Source organism: Seriola aureovittata, chromosome 5 (assembly GCF_021018895.1).
Source record: "Seriola aureovittata isolate HTS-2021-v1 ecotype China chromosome 5, ASM2101889v1, whole genome shotgun sequence".
NCBI lineage: Eukaryota > Metazoa > Chordata > Actinopteri > Carangiformes > Carangidae > Seriola > Seriola aureovittata.
In genome coordinates, this window is record NC_079368.1 from 29,473,698 (window position 1) to 29,498,241 (window position 24,544).

Sequence of the window (24,544 nt, forward strand, 5' to 3'; positions counted from 1 at the left end):
GGTTAATCAAATTAATTGACGATGTTCATACCGGGTTTATAAAGCATAATTAATTCTGATAACTCTAATCACCAGGAATATTAATAACAAATAAAAATAATTAATAAAGATGTGTTTTAATACAGTGAAGCCGAATAAGAATTTCCATGATTGAAATTAGATAGAGATATGCTGTAGTATGTGTATTTAAAACATATAATCACATGAATACACCTCCGCCCACCTGAATATACTGTACATTGATGTTATCCATTGCATTGACTTTTACTTTTTTATTTTGTTGCACAATGATTTAGACCATAAATATTAAAACTATATTATTTATGCTCTCATATACCAATACATATATATACAATATCCATACTGTTTACTTTAATATTATACTGTATTTACTGTACAAATGACCAAGAGTGCCTAAACATATTCATCTCTATCTCTTTGTTCATACCCCTCACTGATATATATATATGTATATACACATTGTATATCTCTACATATGTACACTTTACCGCTTTTTGAATTTGGTTTCCTGGTTAGATGCTAAAATGCATTTCATTGTCAGTAAAGTTGAATCTTATCTGATAAAAGTAATACTTTTTTACATTGAAGAAAGTCAATGACACACATTTCCGAAACAGCCAACCCACGAATTAATATGACGTACATGTTTTTGGTAAATACAAAATGTTATGTATTATGTTTAATATCCATTAAAATATCCCTGAGGGTTTTATTATTACATGTTTCAGGTATATAAGCTCTACAAAGTCACTGCTGGTTGCCACAGTGTCATTCTTCACCGCACAATACACACATTCTAACTAATATATTTTTCCACAGTGAATAAGGACAAAAATAGAGACGTTTAAATACACAGAAAACATTAAGGGTGAACTACCTGGAATTCAAAGAAATCAATGAAACCAGTTTTGTACTTTCTGACAGAAAAGTAGCTTATACAAGACAATAGATGAACACAGGAATAAATACATGATGAATTATTTGTTGTTTGTTTTTGGAGTTTGTCCCGCCCCCATTTTTTTAATACCACAGATTATCAGTTCATATTCAGTTCATATTTTATCCACTGAAGAAGAATACATTACTCTACCTGTAAGACTCAAAGACTGACTAGTTTTACTGTAGATTTTGAGGGGTATTCATCTGAACATAGTCTGCAACTTCACCACTAGATGGCACTAAATCGCACACACTGGTGCTTTCAGATCAGATGAGAGTGGGGCTGATGTACTGTATATGCACCTCAACTCTCCTGTTTCCACCAAAACTGTCCATAGGGAGCTCCAAAGGGTCAATATACACGGCCGGGCTGCTATAGCCAAACCTTTGGTCACTCGTGCCAATGCCAAACGTCGGTTTCAATGGTGCCAGCAGCGCAAATCTTGGGCTGTGGACAATGTGAAACATGTATTATTCTCTGATGAGTCCACCTTTACTTTCTTTCCCACATCCGGGAGAGTTACGGTATGGAGAAGCCCCAAAGAAGCGTACCACCCAGACTGTTGCATGCCCAGAGTGAAGCATGGGGGTGGATCAGTGATAGTTTGGGCTGCAATATTATGGCATTCCCTTGGCCCAATACTTGTGCTAGATGGGCGCGTCACTGCCAAGGACTACCGAACCATTCTAGAGGACCATGTGCACCCAATGGTTCAAACATTGTATCCTGAAGGCGGTGCCGTGTATCAGGATGATAATGCACCAATACACACAGCAAGACTGGTGACAGAGTGGTTTGATGAACATGAGAGTGAAGTTGAACATCTCCCATGGCACAGTCACCAGATCTAAATATTATTGAGCCACTTTGGGGTGTTTTGGAGGAGCGAGTCAGGAAAACGTTTTCCTCCACCAGCATCACGTAGTGACCTGGCCACTATTCTGCAAAAAGAATGGCTCAAAATCCCTCTGGCCACTGTGCAGGACTTGTATCTGTCATTCCCAAGACGAATTGATGCTGTATTGGCCGCAAAAGGAGGCCCTACACCATACTAATGAATTATTGTGGTCTAAAACCAGGCGTTTCAGTTTCATTGTCCAACCCCTGTACATGACTCATGTCAGTTAGCTAAGCTACAGTATTTTCTCCATTGTTTTATGGAGCTAGCTGCTATGTGTCATTTACGCCATTTACACCGTTATTCTGTGACTGTTGCTGCATGGATGTCAGCCTACTTTGTGTCTGTGGTTGTTATTAACATTATTAATTCTCTAATAAAGGTGAAGCACCTGACAATAATAAGTTGCTCATTTTGGTTCAGTTTTCAGATACAATGGGGTCATAGGTTCTGATGATCTGTGTCGGAAACTGTTACCATCATTATAAAGTACCTGTGTTGTTGAACTATGGAAATTAAAAAAGAAAAAAAGCTGCTGTATCCATGGAGGGTTTCTTTGCAGTCATCTTGCACCTCTTTGCGTTCATTTTGTGTCTGTTGGAAGTTGTTTTGTGTCTGGTTAGACAAGTTGTTTTACATGTTGCAGTTTGTAACCAGTCATTTTGGATTTCTTTGCAGTTGCTTTGCTTCTGTTGATGTTTTGAATGTCTTTGTTCTTGTTTTGTGTCTTTTTGTCGTCATTTTCTGTTTGTAGTCAGTTTAAAGTAGTTTTGTTTCTCTTTGACCTTCATACAGGAAATGTTACGAGTCATTTCGACCAGGCTCCTGACCACAGTAGACCCAGGTTCAGTGATCCATCCATGGCTACATCCAATACTAATCCGGCATTTGGTATTTTTCTCACTTTCTAGAAGCACATTAGAATTAAGTAACAATTTTTTTGTTCTAACATAAAGAACACTTTCAGACTTTACATTGGTCACAGAATATGATTTAACACTGGATTATTTTATGGAACTTACTAATATTTCACTGGAACGCTAAAATTATTATGTTGTTACCAGATCCCTGTTTGTGGAACTCACTCTCAGCCTGGAAGGTGGACCGCCGATGGGAGGAGGTGAGGTGGTATTTGATGGAGCTGTAGGCAAAGTAAGCAACTGCCTGTGAGCCCCATCAGCAGAGAGCTTCTTCAAACTTATTTCACTGAAACTTTCTAATGATGTCTGTGAAGCTGTTGACTTTGGACACAGTGAGATGAATAAACAGCCTGATTGTGATCATTCAAAACTGGAAACAGAGTTGATTTCAAATGAGACATTATTATTGTTATTATACTGTTTAGCACTGAACAATATTCACTTACACTGATCACCTGAACTGAAAAAGATGGCTCTCACTGAACCGTTTCTCATCTCGCTCTCTTTTCAGGATTTGATCAGCACCATAATTTTCCTGACTTTTCAACATGGTGTCAAGGTAGGACTGTTAATCAACCTACAAGCACCACAAGACAATTGTTGGTGAAGGAAGAGAGGAAAAATCATCCTCCCTAAAAACAAAGACAAATTACTATTTAATTTAACAGAAGTAAAACATTTACTTTTATCATTACTATATATCCATAAGCAGAGACTTAAAAGCAGTTACTGAGATAAATGTATTCAGTTTTAATTCTGTCAAGACTCAAGGCAAGTTTTCAGGTTTCACACTTCAAGTTTATCTGTGTGGCCTTAGAGACCCACACCTACCCTATGAGACATGATAAGGTGAAGCTTGATGGTAAGTCAGTGACCTGACCGAGTGATGTCAGTTACAAATTAATATCTAGCTGAAGTTTGCTAAAGTTATCTTCTATTAGACACCATGAGCTACTGGTCATACCAGACAAAGATTGTAAGTGAGACAGAGATTGTTTTATTCCTTCTTCCAAATGTTACATACTGCCACAAAAACAGAACATATTGACAATAGACAAACATCAATTCCATCCCACAAATTAGCCTGGCAGCATTTGGAAAACTTGAATTAAAAAAGAAGACAAAAAATTGAAAAAAGATTCTTCCGTTTGTAAGTAAAATAAAATCAATACATGGCACATGCTTAATTTTGTCCACCTGAGGAATTTTGCTGCCTTTTATTTTGTTAACATGAAATATTTGTCATGATATATACTATTTAGGGGTTATAGGGAAAAAAAAGGACATACCGCTGTAAAGATATTATCTCTTTTGGTTCTTTACTGATTTCATACATCTTGAATCAAAACCTGCACTAAAGCACAAATAAACAATAACATCTGAATTTACTTAACACATCCTCCAGCAGTTGAGGCCTGCTTTACTAACATGACATGTCAATTTACACCTGTACCTACAGTTTAGAAGTATTAGAACAAAATCATTTTCAGTAATGCACACAAAATTCAACACAGCTTACTTTAACTGTAACTGTGTGTTTGACATAAAGAAAATCTTAGAAAACTGTTCAGCCCCAGCAGAAATTTACAGTTTTTACTAATTAATTTAAAGCAAACTTAATAAGAACCATGAGTGTATATTAATAACAGGCCAATATTATACTTAATGTATCATTAAAATCAATCTGTTTAATGTTTTTATTCTTTGATACTAAAATCTATGATAAAACGTGTCAGAGCTGAAACTTCTCTGCTGTTGTTGCATTTCATAAAATGCAACATTTTTCAACAGCTTTCTTCACATGTTCCATTATCCAGTCATTGATTTCTTCCTCATGTTTTGTCTTTAGAGCATCATTTGCTTTTTTCGGATCTTCTGTGTTTTGAGTAGAAATTTTATCTTGTAACTTACTGATTTCTTCTTCTTGCCTTTGCTTTAATTTGTCAAATTCTTTCTTGTATCTTTCATCTATCATCAACTGTTCAATTACCATGTCTCTGTTCTTTTCTATTTTCATCATCATACTATCAAAGTCATTTTTGTATTTCTGTTCGAAGTCATTGAATTCTTCAGCTGTCTTTCGGGCCTCTGATTCATGTTTCTTTTTAATATTCTCAATTTCTCTGGTATGTTCTTCTATTAACAGTTTTCGCTGCGTTTCTTCCAGGTTTTTTCTCATCTGATCCTCTTTTATTCTTCGATTCTCATCTTCTTTCTTTGCCTTCTCGTACTCTTCTTGGAGTTTTTGAATTTTTTCTTTTTCCTCCTTTTCTCTCAGTTTATCTTCCTCATGACGGTTCGCCCACCATTCTTTTCTTTCATTCTCCCAAACTTCTCGTTGTTTTCTCATCTCTTCTCTACTCTGCTCCAGCTCTATACCTGTCTTCTCCTTCGACTCTGATTCTGCTTTTATTTTTTGCTCCAAAGCTTGACGTTTTTGTTCCCACTCCTTTTCTTTACTTTCATCATCTTCTTTTCTCTTCTCCTCATCTCTTTTTCTTTTCTCACACTCCTTTTTGATGTTTTCTTCTTTTTCCTCAAGTTGTTTTTCTCTCTGTTTTCTCTCCTCTTCCATCTTTGCTTCCTGTTCCAACATTTTATTTTTCATTTCTTGCACTTGTTCCTCATGTTTTCTTTCAAGTTCCTCCTTCTCCCTCTGCATCTCTTCGTCTTTTGCTTTTAAAATCCTCTTCATCTCATGTTGTATGGCTGCCTCTGCTTCTTGGAGCAACTCATTTGTGTAGTAGTTGCTGCCATTTTTCTTCATCATAGATTCAACCATGGTCAATAGGTGAGTGACTTGTGAACGATTTTCCTGGTTCTTATTATTAAGTAAATGGTATCTGCCTCCACAGTCATGAATCAGTTTTTTGACTGAGTCATCACAGTCATTTATGTAATCCTTAAATGATTCATCTTGGAAGTTGTCTCCTCCTGTGAATACGATGACTATAAATTCACTTGAATTCTTCCCAAAAAACTTCTTGATCAGTTTCACAGATTCTTTTTCTGCCTCATCAAAGCGACCAGTGTTCATCACCAGTAAGAACACATGAGGTCCAGGAGCCAACATGTTGACGCATTTCACAAGCTCCTCTTGAACATCTTCATTGGACAGAGTTGTATCGAACAAGCCGGGGGTGTCGACCACAACAACAGGCCGTCCATCAATCTCTCCAGCTGCTTTCTGGCAAAACTTGGTTACTGACTTTGGGTTGCGTTTAGAAAGAAAATCATTTCTGCCTAAAATGGTGTTTCCAGTCGCACTCTTCCCATTGCCAGTCTTCCCAATCAGCACCATCCTGAGAGGCTCTCTGCTCTGACTATGATTTTCATCTTCCATCCCACTCCTATGTTTCACATCCTGAAGTTCAGCTCTGAGTCTTGTGACATTCTCCATCTGAGCCTTAGTGAACATGTCCTTTGTGAAGCGTCTAGATCCTTCAGCTTTCATCTTGTCCACAGCCTCCAACACCTTAGACACCTGCTGCTTGTTCTTGATGTTGACAACAACAGATCTTCCTCCACAGCTCTGAAGCAGCTCCTGGATGTCCTTGGTTTCCTTAACATCAACAACAGCTGGAGCTGCAGGATCTGACTCCACAGTGAACAGAATCATGGTGAAGTCATTGATTCGAGAGCTGAATGTGTTCTGGATGGTCTCTAACTCTCCCTTGTCGTCATCAGTGAGGGGACCCACAGGTAGGACCAGGATGAAGGCATGGACGCCCTCAGGATCACAGAGGGAGATACACCTGAGTGATTCCTCCATCACTTCCTCCTGAGGTTTTCCATACAAGGCAGGAAGCTCCACCAGGGAAACCTGACGTCCTCTCACCTCTCCCTGATGTTTAACACACTCTGATGAGCTGGAGACTGAATGAAGCTCTGTCTGACCTAAAATGGCCTCGGCTGCTGAAGTCTTCCCTGCTCCTCTCCTCCCACACAGAACCAGGTTTAAAGCTGGTTTCATGTGTTCAGGCTCTTCAGAGAAGGTGAGGAAGGTTTCTTTGTTTTCACGCACAATGTTCTCAATCTTCTCCATCAACAGTTGGTGTTTATCTTCAAACATGTTGTAGAGTCTTCCTCCACAGTCTTGAAGCAGCTGGTTGACAGTGTGTTGTGTTCCACTCTTCTTCTCTGTCATGACGACCATCGAGTGTTTAAAAGCATCTGGACCAAACAGACTCAGGATGAACTTCAGTGTTCGTCTGTTCTCCTCAGTGAAATCAGAAGGTTTCACTAACAGCAGCAGAACATTTGGTCCAGGAGAACAAAGAGTCTCACACTTCTTCACCTTTTCTCTCACTGCTTCCTCAGACAGACTGAACATGTCTGGAGCTTTCACCACTGTTAATGGTTTTCCTCTCCACTCTCCACAGGAGGCCACACAGTGTTTGATTTGTTTTTGGGAATGAAAAACTTGGTCGTTGATGACGAAATTACCAAGTTTTGTCTTTTTGTCATCCCTTTTCCCCAGCAACAAAATCCTTAGTGCAGATTCTGTAAAACAACAGAGACAAAGATAAAATGACATAAACTCCCTAAGAGGCTTAAATCTACACACTTGTCTTTTCAGTCATCTTCTTTCAGTCAGTAATCTATTAGTGTCAACATTCAGTTTGTTAAAATGTCATGGTATTAACAATTGACATGGATTTAAAATTTTTAAATGTACAAAAAGTAAATTCTTTCTCACAAAAAACAAAACTTAGATTTCAAAACAATGTGCCAGACCCACCATCACTTTTGTTTGGCTGCTATTCACTACTCTTTCTGAAATATTTGTGTAAGATCAGATTTTCTGGCTGATACCATCATGTGTCTCCAAACAACGATGTCTGAACAGATGTTCCACTTTACAAGAAAACCCACTTTTTACTTGACACATTGTCAGCCACCATGAAACATAAAAAGATCATTAAAGCTGCAACCAGAGCAGCCCTCGCACTCCTGTGCATCTTAGGGGGTGTCACAGCAGCCAGTTAGGGCAGCTGTGCATTGTGGCGACCATAGGACCACACTCATGGGTTATGATTTCCTGCACGGACAGCGTGTCAGTGGACAAGAAGTACTGCATGTTTATTTGCATTCTTAATTAACTGTGTCCACTGTGTGGAGCCAGAGACCATGCAACAAGCACACATTATGTTCCGGTATATCAAGTGTAGACCAGAAAATGCACGTCATGTAAATAAAAGGATTGTTACTCAAGAGTTACTTCCTGTTTTCAGTAGGTTGTATGTGACAATGAGTTCATATTAGTATGCAGATGCCATCAAACGTGAAATTTGAGTCAGATTCAAGGAGTCAATGGAATAAAAGCAACTTCTTGTTTCCAATTCCCTGTGCCACCAGAGCCACACATTTAAATAAATACTCACGATATTCACAACAAAGAATTATCAGGTTCTGAAGTATTTTCTGACCAAGTTTGAGGTGGTTGTGGGGAACCTGTTAGGAGGAGTACAACAACCACTAAAAAGCTTCACAATTTAACATTACAAAAGTCTTAAGATTGTACTGACCAAATGTGGAGTTGATCTGATTAAATCTCTAAGAGGAGTTCGTTAAAGAACAATGCTTTGAAATTACAGAAAAATGCACCAAAATTGCACACTAAATTCAAAATGGCTGACTTCTGGTTGGGTTTATGGTATAGCTCAAAGAGGCTTTTTTGTAGATCGAAATACAATACACATCCCCACCGATTTTCATACATCTGGTTGCAACCCACAGCGGGGGCTACTTCGTTGACATTTTCTACAGGGCGCCCATGACCAATTTTGCCACTCCCATACCGTTTACTGAGTTAAGCCACTTGTGATGGATGTGCAAACTTTCATGAGTTTTCAAACACCCCTATCCCAACAAAAATGCCTAAAAAAACTAGGGGGCGCTATAGAGCCAATTTGCCACACCTATGCCCAAAGGCGATATCAGAAAATTAAAGTTCATTAGTATAAACGTGTGCAGAGTTTTGTGAGTTTTTGCACATCCTAAACACCTCAAAAATGTGTCAGTAAAATGAAAATTGCTGCAGAAAATCCAAAATGGCTACTTCCTGTACTGCAAAAAAAATTTGTCCTTTTATGATGTGACCAATCATCTGTCTGAATTTCATGAACATCTGAGCACCTTTGTCCCCATATTTACTTCTAGCGAGTTTTTGAGCATGCTAAAGCCCTCAGCAATGCATTTTTCCAGCAAAATGATAATAATCTCAGCAAAAACAACTTCCTTGCACTTTCGGTTGGACCCTGGCACACTCCGTACTCGGTCCCTAATAAGAAACACTACAGTTTCAACAGGGTTCTCGCATCCTCGGTACTTCGGTCCTGAAAAAGGAAGGTGACCACAGTAAACATGTAGAGGAGTAGGAAAAGCAGAGGATCAATCTATTTTCAAAATAAGTTCCCAAAGGAGATTATAACGTGAAATGATTTGACTCTTTTCTGGTGTTTTACAGTGTGGAAGCCATATGAGAAAAATGCTATGCCATGTTAACAGCTACAGAGGCAAGGGTGGGCTGTTACACACACACACACACACACACACACACACACACACACACACACACACACACACACACACACACAAACACACACACACACACACACAACACACACACACACACACACACACACACACACACACACACACACACACTACTTATCAATTATGAAGAATTTGTGGATGTTTGCGTGAATCCTGGAGAGAAGATGCCACCAAATATTTATCAGCAAATAAATGTGATGTCTTTACTTACTGTGAGACAGAGGGTTTTTCTCTGAGTGTGAGAGCTGTGGAGTCATTTGTTTACGCTCATGCAGCCCTGTGAATAGATGACAGAATTAATTTTCAGCTTTATGCTTTAATATAATAAAGGAAGATTTGCTTGAACATTTTCATTTCATTGTTAGAACTTTTTCACTCACCAGCAGCTATAACAGCATCTGTGATAGGAGTTGTTGTTCTCTGTTGTTTTGGGTTCTGTTGATCACCTGGTAAAATTTCTTCTGATTCCTCAAATCTTTCATGACCAACATGTTTTCCATTGTTCTCCTTTGCAGTTTGACCCAACCGTGTTAACAGCTCTGCACGGTCCAGGTTCTTCTGCTTCAGGCATCTGTATCTACATTTTATGATCATGTCTTTTAATGGTGAGTTTTCCATCAAACCTGAACTCTTCCCTCTGGGTGATATCAGAACCAGTGAATGATCAAATGATCGATCACTGTAATTTTGAAGGAATCTGCAGAGCCTCAGTTTCTGTTCCTCAGTGAAGTCTTCAGGCTGTAGAACCAGCAGGAACACATGAGGTCCAGGAGCAGAGAGACTCACACAGTCTTGTATAAACTCTGTCAGTTTGTGTTCAGTGATGTTGGGATGAAGCAGATCTGGGGTGTTGATGAGAACTATTTTCTTCTCCTCCACTGGTCCATTGATTCTCACACAGCATTCAGGCGCTTTGTTCAACCCAGTCACTCCCAGTATGAAGTTCCCCACTGAACTTCTCTCTGACCAGCTGTTCCCCAGCAGAACAACCCTCAGCTCAGACACTGAAAGACAAAACAAAAGTCAGCTACGTGCACATTTAAGTCAAGAAGATGAACTCAAACCAGAGGTCAGTGACAATCACGTATTGTGATTTTTAATTATTACAATGTCAAAAGTATTGCAGTTCAATATTTCCATTTATTGCAGCTTTTGTTCACTTTTTTAACATCAGACGTGAAAAACTTGAATCCTAAAATAATGCACATCACATGTCAGTCAGTCTTTAAGAATGATAATACACAATTCATTCAAATGAATTACAAATGCACACACCCCACATATCCTTACATATAAATCAGGTGTGCAGTGTGCAGAATAACAGGCGGTCAGATAAGATTGTACTTGACGTTTCCTCCATTTTTACATCAAATAACACAACATTACTAGCTGCTTAGTTTCCTGAAAGGTCATGAGGTCACAGGTCCAGCTGTTAGTGAATGTTTAGAGCGCCCTCTGTTGGATCACAAGGTAAACTGCTTCAAACCATCTGTGCTTATAGGCTGGAAATTTAAATTCAAACAGGTCATTACAGTTCGAACATTAACTTTTTACCAAACATTTGTTAAAGTTACAGCCTTAGTCTGTGCACATGCTAGTTCATCTAGACTTTATTTCTAATGAAGGAAAACATTTAGGAGCATTTTGGATTTTATAATATTCAATATTAATCCGTTCCAAGACGAAGATCAAGTGTGATGGGCAAAGTATTCATATGGTACCATCACCCAGAAACTACAATCCCCAGGACAACAGAGTCTGTGAACAGATGAGTCAGACAATCTTCTCCCTGTTTTTAAGCTAAGAGGAGAAAGTCAGGCAGCCAGACAGTTAGGACACCTCATCACTGATGAGTGGGTGGGATACCACCACACAAGACCCTCACAGGTGCCTCCAAACAAGTCTTGATCCAACACCAGAACTTTCAGTGTGATTATTAGAAGTTATTTGAGATGCTTGATGAATAAAGACTGAAGTCCTATGAAACACCAGAGAAATTCAGACTCAGTTCAGCTGAAACTCACTGTAAGGTGGCAGGAATTCATAGCTGCTGCTGCGCTTCAGGGACACATCTGTGCCTGTAAAGACAGACAGAGGAACAAAGTCATTCATTAAAGCAATTAATAAAATAGTTTAGTATTTACTGTAGTATTTTGCAAAAAGCTAAACCACAATGTGGATCAAGATCTGAACTTAATATGAATGTTGTAAAAGGCCACATCAGTGTCAGAATATTATTTTATACTTTGGAGTCAGTGGGTGATGAACATCCCAACATGAAATGTTTGTCTTGTTCAAAGGTTCAATTTACTGTTAAACTTCAGGTGAAAGGTCTGTTTTACTGACGCGTGTCTGTTGCTGCCAAGTTTAGCTGGATCATGTCCAGGGTTGCAAACTTATTATCATAGTTGTAAAATAAACCCGACTCACCAGAAGCTTCAGCCATACTGTCACTCCTCAGGAGAGAGGTTCAACTAGAGCTGAAACACAAAGCAAATTACAAATTTAAAAAATCTCTTAATGCTTGTTGAATTAAAATGTGTTATTTAAAGGCCAGGAGAGATATACAAGATAAATATATGTTATGAACATTAGGAAGTGTAGAAATCAAATTGTCTGAGACTTTTCCACCTCTGTCCTGCTTCACATTCAGTTTCACACTTTATATTCACTCTGCAGTGCGATTACATTCTTCAGCAGGTGACGACTGGGCCAGAGTAGGAGGTTCAGTAGCTGGTACACCTGGACAGCACTTAGGTGTTCCTCATTCAGCTTCTTATCAATACTTCAACCTTTCTTTAGCAAACACACCCTGAACTAAAAAGTTACTGTCCTGTTCTGTAATGAAATAGTTGGACTACAAAGAACATAATCAGTAAAGTTATATTAGAGTTCTTATCACTGTTTCTTAACCTTGTGAGGATTTTGCTTCCTTATTGGAGTTTATTTTGGACTCTGGACCCTGATAAAGTGATTCTCTTATCTTTAAATTTTGTTGAATAACCTAAGTAGAGAATAGAAAACGGCTTCTTTAAAACTGATTCCTTTCTGCACATACATGAGGTTAATGCTGTTATCTTGAACATTTGGTCCACAGTAGAGTTTTATTTAAAAGTGAGAAGATGTTGAAGGTTATGGTGGTATTTAAATCGTCTGTGCCTGGTCCATCTGATGACCAGGCCTCGATGGTCAAGACCCACACAAAGATTGTTTAAAATCAGATGGTAAAACAAACAGTGAAGACCAGACATACAGTATAGAAACCCAATAGTCCTGTATCTCTTTAACAATTAATGTACATAGATTAAAGTTATGAAGAGCTTTTCTAGTCTTATCAACCACTCAGGTGCTTTACACTACAAGCCACATTCACACACAGACATTCATACACTGGAACATCACAGTGGTTCAGTGTCTTGGTCAAAGACACTTCCAGAACTTTAACAGGAAGATCAAACCACCGACCTTCTGATTAGTGGACGGCCCGCTCTAACTCCTGATCTACAGCCGACACAAATGTGTTGATTCGAGTCTGTAGTTTGTCATTATGTTGTAGCACTTTAATGTCAGGTGTTTCTTATACACTCACACTGGCACCATGAAGTACAGACACAGAATAAAGTCAACAAGTATTCATTGCAACAAAAACTGAACATTGAGGACTGTTTAACCGTACTGCATCAAACTATTCAGCTGTTTCTAAACTCATCATGTTGAATTTGTATTTGTCTTGTGTATATCTTGGGTGTACTCACCAGAAATTGTTACTGCGTCATTTTCCCCCCAATAATGGAAAGTGGAGATTTCACAACCTTGACTGACTCACTGAGAGCTGAGCGACTGCACAGAAGGTGTGTCAGGAGAAAACAGGGAACCTGATTGGAGAGAATAACGTCATGAGGAGAGTCACCCTGTGACATACAGATAAACAGATCAGTTAACTCACGACAAGTACACACAGGCTGAATGTAATATGAGTGGTCCATGAAATGAAAGAAATCCAGTAACAGTCCAACTTTTGACAAGTTTACTTTCTCATCATTAGTGTTGTACTTTCACACTTACAGGTGCATCTCAATAAATTAGAATATCATGGAAAAGTTCATTTATTTCAGTAATTCAATTCAAAAAGTGAAACTCATATATTATATAGATTCATGACACACAGAGTGTAAATATTTCAGGCATTTATTTCTTTTAATTTTGATGATTATAGCTTATAGCTAATGAAAACCCAAAATTCAGTATCTCCGAAAATTCGAATATTGGGAAAAAGTTCAATATTGTAGACTCACGGAGTCACAGTCTAATCAGCTAATTAACTCAAAACTCCTGCAAAGGTTTCCTGAGCCTCTAAATGGTCTCTCAGTCTGGTTCAGTAGGCTTCACAATCATTGGGAACACTGCTGACTGGACAGTTGTCCAGGAGACAGTCATTGATACCCTCCACAAGGAGGGTAAGCCACAAAAGGTCATTGCTAAAGAAGCTGGCTGTTCACAGAGTGCTGTGTCCAAGCATATTCATAGAAAGTTGAGTGGAAGGAAAAAGAGAATCTGGGGTTCAGCTCTTGATCTCCTAACAGTAATGTAAAGTGGTTACAACACGGTGAACCGATCGACGTGTATTCACTCGGTCTGCTGGCTCCATACAATCTCAAGTTACAGTCAGTTACAAGATGAGCCTGAAGTTACTGACGTCACTAGCTGGACAACAGCCGAGAGCAACAGACACAATCCTAGTAACCGCAAAAAGGTCTGTCGACAACGTCAATATCACCACCTGAAATGTTTGTCGGTCGTTGCACTGATTATACTTTTAGCTAAGAGCTAGCATAATGCTAGGAGCTAACATTAATGCTACTCACCAGGCTAACAGGAGCTCGGCATCAAACCGCATCTCTTTCCTCTCAGGAGCTTCTCCAGCGGTTGAAAGCCACATCGAGATTTACTCACGTCGCTTCTTTTCTTTGCCGTTGAACGTGGTTTATTTCGGGATGCAAATGAATATCGTCTTTTAGGAGGTTCAGCCATTCCTGTGTTTCTGTGATGCTAACTTCAAGAGCTGCCGGAAGTTGTTCTTCTTCGTGGGACTGAGGGCAGACTTGACGCGCCGCTGACTCACACAGGTAATCCATCAGTTAGTGTTAAAATGCCCGAGCTTTGTGCAGCAACAGGCTATAATAACAAGAACAGCTGTAGAGAATCTTTGCTCTGCACGGCCGCCTACACCTGCTCCCTGCCCGCAGCAGGCTCCTGGATACACGTTACGAAGTCGCTGCTAACAGTTAGCATTCATAACTTGAGGTAAAGTTTATATCTTAGTGTTAAAATAATCTTAGTAGCTAATTGCATACATGTCCACATTTGGTAAATATCACATACAGTATATTTACACTTTACCGCTTTTTGAATTTGGTTTCCTGGTTGGATGCTAAAATGCATTTCATTCTTAGTAAAGTTGAATCTAATCTAATAAAAGTAATATTTTTTTACATTGAAGAAAGTCAATGACTCTTGCACATTTCCGAAATAGCCAACCCACAAATTAATATGACGTACATGTTTTTGGTAAATATAAAATGCTGTGTATTATGTTAAATATCCATTCATATATCACTGAGGGTTTTATTATTACATGTTTCAGGTATATAAACTCTACAAAGTCACTGCTGGTTGCCACAGTGTCATTCTTCACCGCACAATACACACATTGAAACTAATATATTTTTCCACAGTGAATAAGGACAAAAATAGAGACGTTTAAATACACAGAAAACATTAAGGGACAAACCCCAAAAACAAACAACGAATAATTCACCATGTATTTACTCCTGTTTTCATCTATTGTTTTGTATAAGCTACTTTTCTGTCAGAAAGTACAAAGTTGGTTTTGTTGATTTCTTTAAATTCCTGGTAGTTCACACGCCCCCATTTTTTTTTATACCATAGATTATCAGTTCATATTCAGTTCACATTTTATCCACTGAAGAGGAATACATTACTCTACCTGCAGGATTCAAAGACTGACTAGTTTTACTGTAGATTTTGAGGGGTATTCAGCTGGTTGCAATCTGAAACCTCACCACTAGATAGCACCAAATCCCACACACTGGAGCTTTCAGATCAGATTAGAGTGGGACTGATGTACTGATTGTAACTATTTCAAACTAGTGTTAATAGACTGATAAAGGGCACCAAGGCAAATCAATCCCCAACCTCTCTGAGATGAAGATTTACATTTTTGCATCAAGTCCGTCTTTTGTTTCAGGTGACCGTACTTGTCGTGTGTATTTTGTTGTGGAGTGATTTGTTGTATAGTTGACCTAGCTCACTTGATATATACACAACTCATGTCAGTTAGCTAGGCTACAGTATTTTCTCCATTGTTTTATGGAGCTAGCTGCTATGTGTCATTTACACCATTTACACCGTTATTCTGTGACTGTTGCTGCATGGATGTCAGCCTACTTTGTGTCAGTGGTTGATATTAACATTATTAATTCTCTAATAAGGTGAAGTACCTGTCACTAATAACTTGCTCATTTTTGTTCAGTTTCCAGACACAATGGGGTCATAGGTTCTGATGATCTGTGTCAAAAACCTATCTTCATTATAATGTGGCTGTGTTGTTGAACTATTGAAAATAAGAGAGATAAGAATGTTTTTTTCATGGGTCTTTTGGAGCAGCAGAATCATGTTGATGCTGTTCCTGGTCGTCCTAAAGGCTGCTTACGGTCGATTCAGAGAGAAATGTGGCAAAAACAGGTACATTGTTGTTGACTGTGCACAACTTTTAAAAGGTCTTTGTTCCTGTACAGAACAAAAGATCTGGTCATATATTATTATATTATATATTATTCATCATTTTTTTCTTGAAATTCTTGATTTTAATGTGAATTGTTAAGGTTGAATCTCTTTATACAATGAATTCTGAAGAAATTATAAACATTACAAGATTACTTTTCAACCATTTCATTTTCAAAGATTTGTTTACATTTACATTATATTAACGGATCCAATACTTTGTTTAATCAATGCAAATGAGGAAACAATTGTTAGGACTGAGTGATTGTTTAAATGCAGATTAAATACTAAAAATCAAAAGAGTAAACAAATAAATGCACATTTCGTACTGAAAGATCTGAAATTATGAATATATAGACATATATATACATACTGCCAATTAAACACATTGTATTAAGTCCTATCCTAATATATAGTATTTACAACAAAACCCCAAAACAATAATAGGCATAATAATAATAATAATACCAATAGCCGTTTCAAATGTCTATTCAAAGATTTCTCACGGTAAATTTTTTTGTAATGGACATGATTTCTGTTGTTAGTACACATCCTTAAACCATAAACAATAATATCCTTAAAACTGTGATTTACTGTGTGTGTGTTCAAGGCGTTGATGCTGATTAAATTATGTTGAGCTTGTAACATCATAATGAATAATATTGATAGTTCCAGCTGTAGGAAGCATCATCAGCAGATGGTGCATTTCTTTTTGTATTTCTTCTTCAGATCATTTATTTCTTGTTGTTGCTTTTTCTTCAAGTCCTCCAGTTCTCTGAGTTGTTTTTCTTTGTCCTTCATTTCATCTTTTACTTTTGTTTTTTCATTCATTTCATCTTGAACTAATTTTTCTTTTCGCTCAATTTCTTCTTTCAGTTCCTTTTCTTTGTGACTGGAGAGATTGAGTAACAGATTGTAATCTTTGCTGTGTGTCTCCTTCAGAGCCTTGAGTTCCTCATCATGTTTTTCCATCAGAGCTTCAAAGTCTTTCATGTATTTCTGTCTGAACTCATTGAATTCTTCAGCTTGTTTTCTGGCCTCTTCTTCATATTTCTTCTTCATTTCCTCCAGTTTTTTCTTATAATTTTCCTCTAATTCGTTTCTCTCCTTCTCCTCTTGTTCTCTTCGGATTCGTTCTTCTTTTCTTCTTTTCATTTCATATTTTTCTCTTTCCCGTTCATATTCTTCTTGGAGTTTTTTCAGTCTTTCTTGCTCCTCCTGTCGTCTCTGTTCATCTTCTCGATATCGTTTCTCCCACCCCTCCTTTCTTTCCTTTTCCCAGGTCTCATGTTGTTTTCTCATCTCCTCTCTGCTCTGTTCCAGCTGTCTGTCAATAGTTTCCTTTTCCTTTGATTCAGACTTTATTTGTTTCTCCAGATCTTTAAGTTTTTGCTCCCACTCTTGCTGTTGAATTTCTTCCTGCTTTTTCTTCTTCCTATCTTCCTCTTCTCTCATTTCCTGCTCTTTATGTCTCTCTTCTTGCTCTTTTTTGATGTTTTCCTCCATTTCTTTAAGTTGTTTAGCTCTCTCCAGTTCAATTTCTGCCTTCTGTTCTTCCATTCTTCTCGTCACTGCTGTCATTTCTTCCTCATGTTTTCTTTTCAGTTCCTCCTCCTTCCTCTTCATTTCCTCTTCCTTCTCCTTCAGGATTCTCTCCACTTCCTTCTGTATCGCTGCCTCAGCTTCTTGAAACATCTCTGAGGTGTAACAGCTGCCGCCATTTTCCTTCACCATTGTTTTTGACTTTGTGATCAGCTGTCTGACTTGTGTGCGGTCTGTCTGATTGTTGTTATTGAAGACCTGGTATCTCCCTCCACAGTCATATATCAGTTTTTTGACAAAGTCTTCACTGTCTTCTATGTAACTCTCAATTGTTTGATTCTTCAGATCATCTCCTCTGGTGAATATAATCATGATGTTATCTCCTGATTTCTTGCCAAAATATTTCTTGATCAGTTCCACAGACTCTTTTTCCTCTTGTGTGAATCGACCGATCTGCAGCACCAGTAGAAACACATGAGGTCCAGGAGACAATATGCTGATGCATTTCACAAGCTCCTGTTGAATATCATCGTTGGACAGACTTGTGTCAAACAAGCCGGGGGTGTCGACCACAACAACAGACTGTCCATCAATCTCTCCTGATGATTTCTGGCAAAACTTGGTGACAGACTTTGAGCTGGCTTTAGATGTGAAATGGTTTTTGCCCAGAATGGTGTTTCCTGTTGCACTCTTCCCACTGCCAGTCCGGCCAATCAGCACCATCCTGAGAGGCTCTTTGCTCTGATTTTCTTTACCTTCTTTCTTTTGTTTCACATTGTGAAGTTCAGATTTGAGTTTTGAAACCATGTCCATTTGAGCCTGGGTGAACATGTCCTTTGTGAAGCACCTGGATCCTTCAACTCCCATCTTGTCCACAGCCTCCAACACCTCAGAGATCTGCTGTTTGTTCTTGATGTTGACAACAACAGATCTTCCTCCACAGCTCTGAAGCAGATCCTGGATGTCTCTGTTCTTTCTTATAAAGTCAACAACAGCTGGAGCTGCAGGATCTGACTCCACAGTGAACAGAATCATGGTGAAGTCATTGATTCGAGAGCTGAATGTGTTCTGGATGGTCTCTAACTCTCCCTTGTCATCATCAGTGAGGGGACCCACAGGTAGGACCAGGATGAAGGCGTGGACGCCCTCAGGATCACAGAGGGAGATACACCTGAATGATTCCTTCATCACTTCCTCCTGAGGTTTTCCATACAAGGCAGGAAGCTCCACCAGGGAAACCTGATGTCCTCTCACCTCTCCCTGATGTTTAACACACTCTGATGAGCTGGAGACTGAATGAAGCTCTGTCTGACCTAAAATGGCCTCGGCTGCTGAAGTCTTCCCTGCTCCTCTCCTCCCACACAGAACCAGGTTTAAAGCTGGTTTCATGTGTTCAGGCTCTTCAGAGAAGGTGAGGAAGGTTTCTTTGTTTTCACGCACAATGTTCTCAATCTTCTCCATCAACAGTTGGTGTTTATCTTCAGACATGTTGTAGAGTCTTCCTCCACAGTCTTGAAGCAGCTGGTTGACAGTGCATCGTGTTCCTCTCTTCTTCTCTGTCATGACGACCATCGAGTGTTTAAAAGCATCTGGACCAAACAGACTCAGGATGAACTTCAGTGTTCGTCTGTTCTTCTCAGTGAAATCAGAAGGTTTCACTAACAGCAGCAGAACATTTGGTCCAGGAGAACAAAGAGTCTCACACTTCTTCACCTCTTCTATCACTGCTTCCTCAGACAGACTGAACATGTCTGGAGCTTTCACCACTGTTAATGGTTTTCCTCTCCACTCTCCACAGGAGGCCACACACTGCCTGATTTGTTTTTGGTAATGAAAACCTTGGTTTCCAATGATCAAGTTCCCAAGTTTTGTCTTTTTGTCATCACTTTTCCCCAGCAGCACAATCCTGAGGACAGAAGCTGTAACACAATAGAGACAAAGATAAAATTATATAATACTGATTACTGAACAGTATGTTGTACAAATGCAAATAAGGCTGAACTGAACGTCACTTGATCTTTTCAGTCATCTGTGGGCGATATTTTAGTGCAATTTATTATGTCAGCATTGTATTTAATAAATATGATATCATTATATTAGTCACGATATCTTAACTCTATCTCCTGTAAATAACGTGAATAGTAGGTAAAGAACTGTATAAAATGTGTATGGATGTGTAGAGAAACAATGCCACTAAAAAGTCTATCAGCAATTTAATGATTAGCATTGTTAGGTCTTTACTTACTGTGAGACAGAGGGTTTTTTTCTGAGTGTGAGAGCTGTGGAGTCATTTGTTTACGCTCATGCAGCCCTGTGAATAGATGACAGAATTAATTTGCAGCTCTATGCTATAATATAATAAAGGAGGATTTGTCTGAACATTTTCATTTCATTGTTAGAACTTTTTCACTCACCAGCAGCTTTAACAGCATCTGTGATAGGAGTTGTTGTTCTCTGTTGTTTTGGGATCTGTTGATCACCTGGTAAAGTTTCCACTGATTCCTCAAATCTTTCATGACAAACATGTTTTCCATTGTTCTCCTTTGCAGTTTGACCCAACCGTGTTAACAGCTCTGCACGGTCCAGGTTCTTCTGCTTCAGGCATCTGTATCTACACCTTCTGATCATGTCTTTTAATGGTGAGTTTTCCATCAAACCTGAACTTTCCTCTCTGGGTGTTGATATCAGAACCAGTGAATGATCAAATGATCGATCACTGTAATTTTGAAGGACTCTGCAGAGCCTCAGTTTGTGTTCCAGAGTGAAGTCTTCAGGCTGTAGAACCAGCAGGAACACATGAGGTCCAGGATCAGAGACATTGACACAGTCTTGTATAAACTCTGTCAGTTTGTGTTCAGTGATGTTGGGATGAAGCAGATCTGGGGTGTTGATGACAACTATTTTCTTCTCCTCCACTGGTCCACTGATTCTCACACAGCATTCAGGTGCTTTGCTGAACTCAGTCACTCCCATTATGAAGTTTCCCACTGAACTTCTCTCAGACCAGCTGTTCCCCAGCAGAACAACCCTCAGCTCAGACACTGAAAGACAAAACAAAAGTCAGCTACGTGCACATTTAAGTCAAGAAGATGAACTCAAACCAGAGGTCAGTGACCTGTAAAATGTGTAAATTATAGAATATGTGTCTTGATTGTTGTGTATATAATGTATTTGTCAGGGCTTGGACGATATGTTCATCTCGTTATATGACACTTAATATAAATATATTTGATACTAAAATACTTACAGTATTGTGATTTTTAATTACTACAATGTCAAAAGTATTGCATTTCAATATTTCCATTTATTGCAGTTTTTGTTCAGTTTTTTAACATCAGACGTGAAAAACTTGAATCCTAAAATAATGCACATCACATGTCAGTCAGTCTTTAAGAATGATAATACACAATTCATTCAAATGAATTACAACATGCACACACCCCACATATCCTTACATATAAATCAGGGGTGCAGAATAACAGGCGGTCAGATAAGGTTGTACTTGACGTTGCTCCACTCGTCAGTTGTAGAGTAACGCAGCTGAAGTCCATAAACAGCCTTATCTTTAGTTACTTTGCCATCTACCTTGTACAACCTAAAGTACTTTGTTAGTTTCTTCCATTTTTACATCAAATAACACAACATTACTAGCTGCTTAGTTTCCTGAAAGGTCATGAGGTCACAGGTCCAGCTGTTAGTGAATGTTTAGAGCGCCCTCTGTTGGATCACAAGGTAAACTGCTTCAAACCATCTGTGCTTATAGGCTGGAAATCTAAATTCAAACAGGTCATTACAGTTCGAACATTAACTTTTTACCAAACATTTGTTAAAGTTACAGCCTTAGTCTGTGCACATGCTAGTTCATCTAGACTTTATTTCTAATGAAGGAAAACATTTAGGAGCATTTTGGATTTTATAATATTCAATATTAATCCGTTCAAAGACGAAGATCAAGTGTGATGGGCATAGTATTCATATCGTACCATCACCCAGAAAACTACAATCCCCAGGACAATAGAGTCTGTGAACAGATGAGTCAGACAATCTTCTCCCTGTTTTTAAGCTAAGAGGAGAAAGTCAGGCAGCCAGACGTCCTGTCTGCCTTTTCTCCTTATAACAAAACAATCCACAGCAAAACAGGTCTCACTTCTCACTTTGTGTTGAAATGCAAGACTGTGAAGAAATGACAGCGAGAGCTCCAGCACAGTTAGAACACCTCATCACTGATGAGTGGGTGGGATACCACCACACAAGACCCTCACAGGTGCCTTCAAACAGGTCTTGATCAACACCAGAACTTTCAGTGTGATTATTAGAAGTTATTTGAGATGCTTGATGAATAAAGACTGAGGTCCTATGAAACACCAGAGAAATTCAGACTCAGTTCAGCTGAAACTCACTTGAAGGTGGCAGATATTCATAGCTGCTGCTGCGCTTCAGGGACACATCTGTGCCTGTAAAGACAGACAGAGGAACAAAGTCATTCATAAAAACAATTATAAAGTAGTTTCTGTAAAGTCACCTCATTTTAGGAAATGCACAAAAACAATAAACGTATCCCTTAAACATTATAGACCCACTAATATCTGAAATGTAAATAAATCTGTTGTTATTATGATGAGATTCATTATGCAGTTGAGAGAAGTTGTCACAAGACTCAGTTTCTATCTGACACTGAGCTGCCAACCTTTGGGGGACAGCACACATTTGTTAATCCTCCCAGCTTCAGAATATTTTATTCGTAGGTCAGTGAAGGAAGGAGAAAGCGTTCAGGTTGGCAGGTCTAGTAACACGTGATGCACCTGCTCATGACAAAACTGAGACAGTTGCACCACAGTCAAGAGCTGTGCTGCATTTTAACTTTGGGATACAACATACTGTCAATATCTTCACCCAAAGTTGACGTCAACAAACCTGGGAAACTCCAGACTAATAAAGTCTGACCGGACTCACCTGTTGCTGCTGTGTCCATACTGTCGGTCAGCTGGAGACATCAAGCAACTGCTGGATCCAGAAATCTAAGAGACGTGCAACAAAAAATAATTACCTCACATATTCACATACAGATAATTATAGACATGGGTTTCATAAAGGTCCAAATATGTGGCTGCTTCACAACTTCAATCAATTAAAATTTAGAATCTGAAATTTAATATTTTATTAAAACATTAATTAAATGCATTGACATCGGTAAACATCAAGAATATGCCAAACATCAGCTCACACAGTCAGTGTGAGGAGAAAAGAGTTTCTATCAGTAAATGTGTTGAAGTTGAAGCACAAACATCCTCTCGTTCTGCCTGTAAGTGACTTCATGACATCCAAGCTACGTTAACGCTATGAGCAGAACATAAGTTACTGTAGCCAGCTAAACCAATATATAAAATATCTTGGGGAGAACTTGTAGTGATAAAATAAATGAGACTGTTTGAAGTTGGAGCTTCCCAGTTAAACCAGTCTGTTCTGTTGCTGCTGCACCAACTCAGTCACTTCTGAACATCAAACCAGCAACTTTCCTTCATTACATCTGGCTTCTCTACGCTGCTGCTTACTGAGCAAGGAAGGTCTGAGTGTGTGCATAGTGGGGTGTGCTCTCTCACACACACACACACTCCTAAATTAAATTACTTAATAAATAAATAAATAATGCGAACTCTATTTTATAGTTAAATTACAAAGACATTTATGCATCTAGTGTTAATAAAATCAAACATTATTTAGATGGTGCTTTGTCTCTTTGTCTCTGACACCTCTTCCTGGATCTGTCACCACGCTGCAATGGCGGCTTTACACTTTATGTAAGAGTTGACAATTAAAGACACAGTGTTTGAAACTGTGTCTCAGAAACAGATTTTCTTCCCAGATTATAAACAGAATTAATTTTGCTTTAAACATCAAAACACAAGAAAATATTAGTTTGTCTTGCATTTGTTTGATCAATTTCCGCTTCAGACAACAGAACTAATTTACCGCCTTTACCTGAAGTGAACTCAGTTATTAACCTGAGTGGACGGTCTGGACAACGAGCGGATGATCAGAAATCTGTTTCCAGCTCATTTAGTGAAGTTACTGTGATTATATCGAACTGTGAATCTAATCTGAACAGACGCACCTGACATGATCACTGATCGATTTTCAGTCGATAATGTCAATACTAACGCTTCGTGCAGGTTAATGATCGGATCTGTTGATCAGTTAAATTAATGTTGGTATTTTATTATAAGTTGAATTTACTCACCAACTGAAGTGCGTCAGAAATCCTCCACAAAAATGAAAGTGAAATTAAACTGTTCACCAGAAAGAGAGGAGGGGGAGGGGAAATGGGTGAGAGCCGGTGGAGCGTCGCGTCTGTTTCCTAAACAAGAGATTAAAGTTGGGTGAGTGCAGTCTGTGTAAATCAGCCTGGTATCTAGTCTAGTTCAGTATGTGTATATCACTCCTCCTTCATTTAAGTAATGCAGGCACACTTTCAAAACTAAACTATTCATACTAATTTTTTTTACGATTATAAAATAAAGAATAACAGTTGAATCTTTTTCCACATTCTGATCATTATATGAGACAAGAACATCCTGTAGTCTGTAGTGGACACTTCATAGTCTGTATTGAAGCCACTGTTAAAGGTCATACGGCCAAAGTACAGTATGTCTCTGTCTCCATCTAGTGGTGGCGATGTGGAACTGCAGGTAGTTTGGGTCAATATTCTGCAGGATTCAGTGCTGCTTAATGTTTTCTGAATTGCATTCTGAAATATTGGTTATGATGTTATTACAGTTGGTTTAATATTATGGGCAAAATTAACATATGTCATGTACTCTCGTTGTTGCATGTATGTCTGCACAATGTTATATAGGTGAGGCC

The 24,544-nt window shown here is 38.7% G+C and overlaps 1 protein-coding gene across 2 annotated transcripts; it reads right to left on the reverse strand.

Annotated features, from left to right (window-relative positions):
• Window positions 1-3,632: 3,632 nt before the first annotated feature.
• On the reverse strand, window positions 3,633-24,006 carry LOC130169357 (GTPase IMAP family member 8-like). 2 transcript variants are annotated; one of them, XM_056376048.1, is made up of 6 exons: window positions 23,922-24,006; window positions 22,637-22,701; window positions 11,362-11,415; window positions 9,718-10,341; window positions 9,549-9,614; window positions 3,633-7,282 (listed from the first exon to the last, which is right to left on the reverse strand). In XM_056376048.1, exons 2-6 carry the CDS (start codon window positions 22,653-22,655, stop codon window positions 4,545-4,547), a joined length of 3,501 nt encoding a protein of 1,166 aa, XP_056232023.1. In that variant the 5' UTR covers window positions 22,656-22,701; window positions 23,922-24,006; the 3' UTR covers window positions 3,633-4,544. The 2 variants fall into 2 exon arrangements, with proteins under 2 accessions (XP_056232023.1, XP_056232022.1); XM_056376047.1 differs by lacking the exons at window positions 3,633-7,282; window positions 9,549-9,614; window positions 9,718-10,341; window positions 11,362-11,415 and adding exons at window positions 15,551-19,602; window positions 19,929-19,994; window positions 20,098-20,724; window positions 22,084-22,137.
• Between the last annotated feature and the right edge of the window lie 538 nt (window positions 24,007-24,544).

Coding starts and splice junctions, on each gene's coding strand:
- LOC130169357 (XM_056376047.1), bottom strand. Junction 20,725..22,083: donor TGAATATCTGCCACCTTCAA/GTGAGTTTCAGC, acceptor TTTGTCTTTCAG/TGTCTGAGCTGAGGGTTGTT. Junction 19,995..20,097: donor AGATGCTGTTAAAGCTGCTG/GTGAGTGAAAAA, acceptor ATCTATTCACAG/GGCTGCATGAGCGTAAACAA.